A 10,803-nucleotide genomic window follows, 5' to 3' on the forward strand; every position below is an offset into this window, starting at 1 on the left:
TATTTTGTGCCTTTTCTTCAAAGAGAGTGCTCTAAGTGAGCGCTTAGTGTCCCCTGAAGAACAGTCTTCTAGGCCAGACTAGTTCTGGTCCGGTTCTTCASCTAGGATTCTAATTCCGAGGACAGAAAGTTTTACTCTCAAAGAAATCAAGCACCATTCACACATACACACACCAACAAAGCAGCAATAGCAAAACAGCAATATCAGCACAGTAATAACAGAACAGTAATAACAAGCTTCCTATCCAGTGAGGACTTGCCCTTATGGGGTCTCCTCGAACAGAGTTTTAGCAGAGCGACATCTAACAAGGATTCTCAAACCTCTAAAATAGCCATTTTAAAATTCACCTACGTTTCTGTAGTTTTCGGGTTGTCCAGTTGGATCTTGTCAATCCGCTGTTGGCAGACAAAGTTGGACCTATGTCGCTGGCCCAGCGAAGAATTTTGCTTCCTGGGTCTTTCTTTCCAGGTCCTGTTGACTCTGGCCGTGTCTTCCTCTGCCTGACAGCGGTCGGTATGAGAGATCCCAGGTTTTGGCACCAAAAATGATAGGTATTTTTCTCRAACCTTCAATAAAAGAACCACAGACAACGTATATGAATTTTATGACCAAGCTTTTGCAAATGGAGAAGACTCAGCAAACTGCTCCTCCAAGCCGTCCACTGAGCGTTCTAAAGACCATCGGTTACAGCTTGTCTTTTATTATCAAGCAGAAACAGGGAGGATAGGTAAGAGACAATTTATTACTGCACACAGGCAGTTTCTAAGGTAGGGAGTATTCCGGTTGATAAGAAGGCACCTGTGGAAACGTAATTTAAGGTCTGGGAAACACACAGTTAACTGTTTCACATGAAGACAAACAGGCAGATGGGGCCTCCASGTCAGTTTATACACACAGAAGGAAGAGAACACTTTAAATTGAACATTAGACTGAATATGAACTAAAGTAGTAACAAAATGATAATACCAAAAAATCTCTAACAGCAGGTGTCAGCGGAAGTGCCAGTATGAGGTGCCGAGGTCAGCCGAAGTCAGCCGAAGGCAGTTACAACACTTGCAGCTAGCCCCGAAAACAGTGGCACTTGTGGCGCATAATGACACCTGCCACCGGAAGTGCCATTAGTAGGATTTGGTGTCACGATTTGCGCCTGCTGTCTCTCATCCGTCTAGTCAATCCACTGATGGGGATTTCTGAGCGTTTATAAACGGTCAAACATGTGTTTATTATATAAAATTTACAACGCCTATATGGTGCCTTTGGTGACATTTTTTTCGGAAAAGCAAACGTAATGCAATTAACGTCCGAATTTCTGTTTATATTTTTGGTTTACTTAGAACAAATGTTCAGAAAAAGTTTTTGGAACTCAAGGTAGCTTCACCAAAAATAACTGGACTCATGAAGGAAGGAAACTCGTCTACGTCTTTATTTTCAGTTCCAATCTCTCCGAGCGTTCCTGAACGTCTCAGTTGGCTGAGTGGCTCAGTGAAGATGGCGGACTGTATACGTGTTCCTCTGATTTTGCTGGTGATGTGCATCTTTTCTCTGGCGCATCAAGTTCGAGGAGGTGAAAACAACGGTGTCGGCAGGCTCAGTGCTATTGGAGACAACCCCGCAAATCCTGCTGCAGGTCCGGGTCCCGGAGCAAACCAGGGAGCCGCTGAGAGGAACCAGGCAGCGGGGGCCTCGTTAAGTCGGAGGCGCTCTACCGGCTGGAAGCTGTCCGATGAGGCAGTATGTAGGGAGGATCTGACCCGACGTTGTCCGAAACATTCCTGGAACAACAACCTGGCGGTACTAGAGTGTCTGCAGGATAAAAAGGAGGTAAATTAGCGCCGATGGGAGACGTAGTTTGAGACCAGCTGCAGGGTGTGCCTCCGTTAGCAGCTTGTAGCTAACTGCTGCTAGCGCTGGYATTTTGAGAACGTCATACAGAATACAGAACCGCAGCCTAAACGAATTTGTTTTAAATGGCTCCCACTTTGTACTGTGATGTCCAGCGCAAAACCAGACAGAGAACAYCATAGAAACACTGACTGCTTAACCTGTAATTCAGCGTGGTGCAATGGCAGGACTGTTTGCTATGGTCTCTAAAAGTAAGCTTTTTGGTTCAAGGATAAACGTTGAAACARTGAAAGTAAATTACAAAATTATAGTTCAGAAAAAAAGTTAGAGGGTAATTTTTTTGTCAGATTACGCAAGATGCATACGCACAMGACATCACTAGATTCTTGTGTGTGTGGGATGTTCTTTATGTTGGAAGTTTAACTCTGGGTAAATTGATCTATTAAACAAGTTAGAGCACCGGTAACCTGCTCACATGTTCAAGATCGTTGAGGAGTCAGGTAATTTCTGTTCCTCAAACCATTTATCATCTTCATTAGAGCGGTTAGGATTTGTTGGCATATTATAGGTGTGTGGATTTCAATTCTTATTTAGAAATGGCACCTTTCATCTRTTTTGCACAGTGCACCGTACTCTTGTTAAGTTTTCAATGTTACTTAAGAAAAGTTTTCACTGTAAGTGAAAACTTCCAGTTTCACTTCCAGACAGACATCAGTCATCATCAGTGTTCAGATGTCTGGTCTGAGATGTTATTGAGTTTATCTTGGCACGATGCAACCAAACAGGCAGATCAGGTGATAAAGTTTGGAGAACAAATAAAAATCTTTCTATTGTATTTTGATTAGTTCTCACGAGTAATAATCTAACAAAACTTAATCCAGTTTTGTAGCTTGTCAGAATTGTCATGATCTCAATTCATTAAAAATAGATTTTATTCCACAGCCCTATTTAAAACGTTGTGGAGGTATTTCAAATCAACTGTGCTGCAGCTCCATCTGTAAGTATTTCGCAATCTCATTTTTCACATGGTTGTTCATAAAGCTTTTCAGGATGAAACTTTTTTTTTCTACCTACATATGTAGTTAATGACTTGATGTCAGTGGATAAGGTTTTGTGTTGTTCATGTAGTTTTCAGGTTTCAGACTTTTTTGTGGGATCTTCCCAGTGTTCTCCACACAGGAACCTGATAGTGTGTTTGATTGTTTATTCACTTGTTGAGCTCATCAACTTGCAGTTGAGCAGAACTGCAGCAAACCAGGATCCCTGTGTGTGTGTGTTAGCAGGCTGTTCCAGATGCTAGGACGAGCCTTGACCTCGTTTACTTAATCAGTCACAAGCCTCTAATTTTATGATAAACTCTGGTGAAGAGCTGTTTTCATCTAGTTTGGGAGAAAACTGCTGATGAAAGGAGGCTTGAAAAAGTTCAGAATGCTTAAGATAAAAAAATCTGGGTCTTTGAGTCTCGCTTTGGTTCTGATTCTCTTGATCTGTGCAGCAGAGTCTCTCAGGTATTAAGTTGTCGGCATAACATAAGTTGCATAGAAAATGACATGTTGTCATGGAGGTCCACTAAATTTTTAAGTTTTATTTATTTATTGCAAATGAACTTGACACTCGTAATATTAACCTTACAKAATGATCATCTATCTTAGATCAATTAATATTGAAAATAATGCTTTGTAGAAGAAKTACACTTCTGTTGAAGTTCCCTCGGCTTATCAGTTTTGTGCAACACTTTGGTGCCCACACATGTACCTCAACCCTCAGTTTTGTCATTTGATTAGTATAAAGATTTTTCTAATCAGAAACATTTGCCTACAGTGCATTTGTTACCCAYGTTTACTGCTCTGTTCTTTTTCTCAACAAAATGAAACTRAAGAGAATGTCAATATCAGACTGTCTCTGAACAATCATCTTTGGGATAAAGCCTGTTGACCCACCAGTCCTGTAATACACTGGGGGARACCCTGCATGTATAAGACGTCTTTGTTGTTCTTGGTTAGTGGACTAGTTGTGCTTGCCTTTCTAAATTTCTTGAGCGACAAAGTAGCAATCTCTAGCAAATAAGTTTTTAGTGTTGCTCATAGCCACCGCTCTGCTGCTGACACAGCTTGCATTAAGGCTCAAAGATGTTTGAAATACCTTGTTTGTATGCAATTTATCTCAAACAAACTTTTGTGTCAATGTGGATTTAGTGATCCTCCTCTGGATGTACAGCCATGTTACGAGAGTCTTAGACTTCCAGCGGTTTTAGACTTTTGGTAGCTTGAGCAGAGCAGCTGAAAGTTAAGTGGAGGGGCTTTAGACCGATGCTGTGTACGATCAGAGAAATGTCTTTTACTCAGTGATTAGACAACGTCTTGTTTCGGTAAAGGCATTTCATCTTTCGCACGAAACGTAAGAAATGTACTCTTGGRACAATTCTCCCACTGCAGCATACGATGGTGTATTTATTTTACCCCCCTTACACTTCTGACCAAGGACATGGTAGATGTTGGATACAGCAGAAGACAAAGATGTTGCCCACATGACTGGTCAAGAATGAGCTGTAAGAACTCCTAAACCAGGACAGTAACAGAAGAGCCACTGGGAGACCCTCCAGTATTTGTCTGAGGTGCTGCTGTGTGCCATCTTTGGAAGATGTCATTGAGTATCTTCAAGAATATCTTTTTAGTTTCATGTTGAAATATTCATTAGTTTGACCATGGATAATGGTGTTGAGKGACGTACTGCCTAACCTGGTGTWATAACAGATGCCGTTCTGCTCTGCAGCTTACATGCAGATCTTGTTTCTAGACAAACATTCATTATCATGGGAAAGGTTTCTCTCTCTCGCTCTCTCTTTGTGTGTTCACTTGTTCATCCTCCTGTGCCTCGTCTTGACTGTATGTTCTGACTGGATCACATCTGGCTGTGGCCTTCTWGGGGTTTCTAATCAGTTATAACAAAGTTTCCGAAAACAACAACATTTAAGTCACAATAAAACATGATGGGCTGTCTCAAGAATTAAGACTAGAACGATTTGTTCAAAGTAAGTGTTGATCCATTTTAGTAACACATTTTACAATGTTTCTTGTTTCTTTTCCAAGGAAGCAGATAAAGTTTTGCTCTCTGGAAGCTGAACCTGTTTCAGGCTGCTGGGTGGGATTTCAGAATTCTTTTTAGACTGGGGTTTCTTGGGCCTGCCCTCGGTCAGCCTCTCTGGCAGCTGCGCTGTGGTTTTGTGTACGTGGTACTTGGTCCAGATGGAGACTGAAGACTGTCCTCTCTGGTCTGATGTCATGTTGCTGTTCTGGTTTGTATGGTTTCAAATACTGAAAAATGTTRCMGTTTCATTATGTGGCAGAGTAAATGGTAAATAAGAACTATAAATTAAAGTTATTGAGCGATTATTTTAATGTTGTCCATATTTAGTGTAATCAAACATCTGATATATTTCATTCTTAAAATATATATTTTTTCTAATATCTTTGGACTTAATCTTTGCTGCTTTCACAGTCTCATACTYAACTTCTTCCTGTTTTCTCTCATAGCACACTTTCAGGTCAACCATGGGTTAACCCACCGGGAATGCATCGTACTTGGACACCATATGATTTAAAGTGATTGTCCATGTTCCAGCCACAATCTGAGTAAACAAAATKTAGTTTTAGGAGTTCAGTAAATAACGCGTGCAGCTCAAAAAAATTGAATATTGTGGAAAATGCAGTATTTTTCATTTCAGAGTGAAACRCGTGTACAGATTCAGTACATCTGGAGCCAAATATTTTAAGCTTTTGTTTTAAGTTTGATGATTATAGATTATCCAAACCCATAATTGGAATACTGTATAACATAAATAAACATTTTAGTTGACTTGGTTGAGCTTCCTTTTGCATGAATTATTGCATTAATGCGGTGTAACACAGAGGGGATCTTCACTTTGACGGATTGCTCAACATGGCGCACATTATCACATTTATAGAAATTTCACTGTAACAAAGTGAGTGCTCTACAGGAACCGTTGGCTAATTATTTACGTATTCAAGCTCTGTGCGTGCAATATACTTAGTTTGTTTAATATAAAACAAACGATGACCGAAGCAGTTTGTTTGTTTTGAGAGCGTACATTCGACAGACTTTTTTTGATGGGAGAAATGAATTGTTCAGCTGGTRTTGGTTCTATTAGATTGAAATGCTGCACAACTGCTTCACTTGCATTTAAAAGCATTGACTGGATATTATGAAAAGGCTGCATCCGGAGCCAAACGTAACGGTCAGCCCTTCTTGCGTTGCTCCAAGTTGGAAGCCGGCTACACCTTCCAGTCCAGCAGCGTGCCGTGGAAACACACAGAGCACACTGAGACGGCAACAGGTCAACCTGTGTGACGCGGAAGGATAAAATTATCTATAATGGCTGCTTCTTAATTGTGTTTATTGCGACTTTCAGATCTGGAAGCAGTGAAATCAACAACCAAAAAAAATGTGTGTGTGGAAGCTGAACTTGTTTGAGGAAGGAAGTCGAACCTTGACTTTAATCAGCATTTCAGAGAAATGGTTTCTTACTGACGGTGGATGTCTTTAGCCAATTTGTCTGCTGAAGTGTGACATCAAATGAGCTGCTTGGCGTTACTCGGTGTCATAAACTTTTTTTTTTTTTTAAGATATTTTATTTTCTCAATTTCTTCTACTAGTGAGAAACTGTTGAGGCTCTTTCAGCGACTGGTGGTGAAAGTCTTAGGGCAGCTGATAACAGGATCTGTAATGAATATCATGTTTTGAATCGGGTTATAGTATGATGAATAATTTAGATGGTAAAGAAAAAAAAAACACCTCAAAAAAGCATAGCCATAAAAAACATAAAAAACAAACATAAAAAAACGAGTAAGACAACCCACCATGAACATCATCGCAAAGTTTTTCACTTATCAGAGGCAGAYTGGCAGAGAACGTCCACAGCTGAAGTTTGTTAAAAAAACATTTTTTTGAGTTTGTTGTATGAATGACATCTCATAAAATATCATTAATTTGTAAGATTGTTTTTTCCCTCCACAAATGAAGTACAAATTTCATGGTGTCTCAGTAGTTTTTAGGTCTGATGCAGCATGTAGCTAGACCTGGCTGTGGAGAAGGTACATTAAGGCAGTTTTCTTCAAATTGGCTTCAAGTTCTACTGTGGAACTACTTGAAAATATAACTGTGGTTTTAAGTTACCCAACAGGTGGATTGTGTCCCTCTAATGTGAGCATGCATTGAGAAATCTCCTGTAGATCCAATGGCTGAGAACATAAAACCTGTCAGGATCTCCCTGGCAGGTCTGGTTAAGCTTCCAGTGTTTCTCATCTCTATGCTGGTCCTTTATTTGGCCATTTTCATATTGTAGTTCTGTAGTAAACYTTTACCTATAAAGCCRTGTTTCCAGAAGGCTGTTTCACGTCGGCAGACTGATCGATATCGGCRTCGATCAGTCTGCCGACATCCTGCTGAGCAGAGCCGTGTGTGCACGATGTGTGTCTGCCTGAGCTCTGCCATCAGCCTCAGACACGCTGTCCAAATGTCTCAACAAGAGAAATGTTTGGATTGTCATCAGGCTTACAGACACCCTGGAACATCATCTACTGTCTGTACATCCAGGCTTATTCCACATCCGTGTCTATACGTTGGTGTTGGGTGGAACTTCATCTCCCGTCTCTCAACATTTGGCTGATTATGGGAAGACTCTTTATGATTATAAAGGAGGTGTTGATCAACACGGCGAAAATATGATCTAGAAGTTGTGTTTTTGCATACAAGCTAATTTGATTTAAGTTTCAATGATTGTCTAGTTCAGTGTTTCTCAACCTTTTTCGGGCCAGTGCCCCCCCTAGCCTTTATCCAGGTCTCTCACTGCCCCCACCAAAGAATTTGCAGGCTACTTTGCACTGACTATTATTTTATTATTAATATTACTATCGCTCTTGTAGATGTTTTGATTTTTATGCTTGTTTCTGTATTTATCATCAAAACTAATTTCCCASAGAACAAAAAAGCAATGTGAATAGAAATTATTTTCACAGGCGTCTACGAAAAATGTAATGAACATTCAACTTAAAATTGGTAGGCCTAACAGCAGCCAATCAGAGTGGAAAAAATATTCTCGTTCTGTACCATTTTCTAGTTGTTAAATATTCCACAAAATGACCAGATRAAAGATGTTCAACAATGAGAGTTTAAACTTTGAACTATTTCCAAAACGACTGAGTTCTGCAACATTAAAACATGGATAGAACTGTAACTACATTAATCATAACTCTTCTTCTCTTCAGTGTTTCTGTGAGTTTCTGGTGGTGCAGCTCTGTGCTGCCTTCAGGAGAATGGGACATCAGAGTATCATCCATAAAATTTCACCCACATGGCATTTGTTGTTCAAACCAGAGCTTTCAGTGGAAAAACAAAAGTTCCAGGTTCTTTTAAAACCATACAAATATGAGACAGAAACATGGATTATATCTTTATATAGACCTGTCTATTGATTTATAGATTAATAGTTTTACTGGACAGAAATTGCAAAGACCAATCTGGTTCTTAATCAAATCCTAATGAGTCAAATTGAAAGTGTCATGAAGTCGTCAGCCTCATGACATTACAACTGACATAAAAAATAACCCCCTATGGTGCGGAACGTTCGGGAAACGTATCGATGGAGAAAAGGCAGACTGACATAAACCTTTTAAAACAGCGGTAACAATTTTGGTATTCTGATTATTGAAATTTAAAAGTGCTCTGGTACCTTGTTCTATCACACCCGTTTCATACCGGACCACTTAAGGCACCAGTGTTAACGCTATAAAATGAAAGCTATAAAATGAAAGCTATAAAATGAACGCTCTCTATCGTGGTATCACTCATTGAGGGATTTCTTTATTTAAATAGGTTCATTTTTCAGAGGGATACACWGTGAGGGTATCGTGATTTTAGTAATTACATGTTTATAAGAGCGATTTTCTGTTGTCCTTCCATGGAAGCGGGCAGCCTTCAAACGGAAATAAAACACTTTTTATTATAAGTTGCTGCTTAACATGATCACAGAACTTCCAAAACATATGTATGAAAATACCAGACAAAGTGAATCACAGCAACGTCATCAGCCGGTGTAACGCTGAACTGATGCTGTGAAGCTACCAGTAGCAGGAGCGGAGCTGCGCCATAAGCTACAAACACTGAATAGAAGAAGAGCTACCATCGATACAGTTGCAGCCAAGCATGTTTTAATGTTGCACAATACAGTTTTACAAAGTTGTAAAGTTTACCTTTGGCCAAATGCCCCCCAAAGGAATCCCAGCACCCCCCTTTTGTAAAGATTTCCGCCAGCGCCCCCTGCCGTCCTCTGAACGCCCCCTGGGGGGCGGTACCGCCCACCTTGAGAACAGCTAGTCTAGTTCATCTACAGAGCCAAAAAATAAAAAATAAAAATGTTAGAGCTGTAATTAAATCTTAATGCCAAACCCCTGACCATGTTTTTTTTTCTTTTTCTTTAAGGAATCTGAAATTGCTGCTGACTGTAATCATGTAAGTACTCTAAAGCCACCTCTTCCCAGCATGCCTTGCTCTGAGTGTATTACTACATATGTAGAATGGAGAAATTGGTTTAGCACGTATAGTTAAATGGAATCTTTAACGTGAATGTTCAGTAGTTTTGTCAGTTTCATCATTTTAGTTGGAACTAAAACACTTGAATATAAAAGCAACGTATCATCTGGAACTGGTTATGGTTATGCTGTCTGCTTTCTTTTCCAGCTTCTRTGGAACTACAAGTTAAACCTCACCACCGATCCGAAGTTTGAGTCTGTAGCTGTGGAGGTCTGCAAGGCGACCATTTCTGAGGTCAGAAGTCAACACCACTTTGACCTTGTATTTAGTCAGAATTGATAAACTAGCCTACTTTGGCTAACTAGATCAATGTGCCAAACTTAGAMATATTAAAGCTGGTGAGAATTATTAGTTATTGAGATATTGAGATAAGACTAGTTATTGCAACACTAACTTGACTTTTTACTTATTTTGAAGCTTTTTGTTTTTACAGTTTTTCTTGGCCAGATTAACAGCAAAACTTTCTCCAGAATCAGTTGGTCCTCTGATCTCTCAGTTCCTGTGTTAAACTGGTTCTACTTTAATTCTGACTTTATCAGCAGGTGGAAGCATGCTCACGGAGCTCAACAACCAACCAAACTCGTTTGACCACACGTTTAAAACTCTGACGTTAGCTTAGCTTTTGATCTGTCTGATTTGTAAGGAGGAAGTRCTGGGATCGGCTCATATTCCATCTGATATAACACAAGTTCACTGTTTGATCCTTCCACTGTTTGATATTATCCATTGGAGATTAAAGTACCGTATTTTCCGCACTATAAGGCGCATCGGATTATAAGGCGCACCTTCAATGAATGGCCTATTTTAAAACTTTTTTCATATATAAGGCACACCGCATTATAAGGTGCATAGAATAGACGCTACAGTTAAGGTCGCCACCCGTCCCTTTGTTCCGTACTCTACAAATGTGTAATGATAAAGAAGTAGTCCCCGAGTACTTTATGTAGTAGGCTGCCCCAGTCATTGTTTCACTCACGGTGTTGGTGTTGCGATGTTGTGCCCAACTGCTTTCTGGGTAACACAGACCAACTGACATGCTGCCGCCGCAGTCTCTGTCTCTGGTTTTTAGGTGTGCCTAAAAAGTGCAGAAATTACRGTAGGTCAGTTTTCTGCGTTTCATCGACTGCGTAAACACCGTTCCTCATTCAGTTTTTAAACCTGTAAAAAGTTTGAACATTTAAATAACTCTCTTTAACAGTAAAACCTATTTTTCAACACTGCTGGTACTGATCAGATATTAGCTGGACAGGATTTTGAAGTGTTTATAAATTAAGATGGTGCCATTAAGACATGTGATATTGAGATAAGACTAGTGTAAGCCGCCTCTCTGTGCTGTGCTGTATTTTGCATTTT

General features: G+C 39.9%; 1 protein-coding gene across 1 annotated transcript in view; it reads left to right on the plus strand.

Annotated features, from left to right (window-relative positions):
- The first annotated feature begins 1,447 nt into the window (after positions 1 to 1,447).
- Positions 1,448 to 10,803, plus strand: part of LOC103465682 (Golgi apparatus protein 1) — a 36,622-nt gene continuing 27,266 nt past the window's right edge. Inside the window, exons 1-3 of the mRNA XM_008410711.2 lie at positions 1,448 to 1,821; positions 9,340 to 9,369; positions 9,598 to 9,684. Coding sequence (XP_008408933.2) covers positions 1,489 to 1,821; positions 9,340 to 9,369; positions 9,598 to 9,684 — 450 coding nt within the window. The 5' untranslated portion in view covers positions 1,448 to 1,488. The remainder of the gene's footprint in view (positions 1,822 to 9,339; positions 9,370 to 9,597; positions 9,685 to 10,803) is intronic.

The sequence above is a fragment of the Poecilia reticulata genome, linkage group LG6, assembly GCF_000633615.1.
Source record: "Poecilia reticulata strain Guanapo linkage group LG6, Guppy_female_1.0+MT, whole genome shotgun sequence".
Taxonomy (NCBI): Eukaryota; Metazoa; Chordata; class Actinopteri; order Cyprinodontiformes; family Poeciliidae; genus Poecilia; species Poecilia reticulata.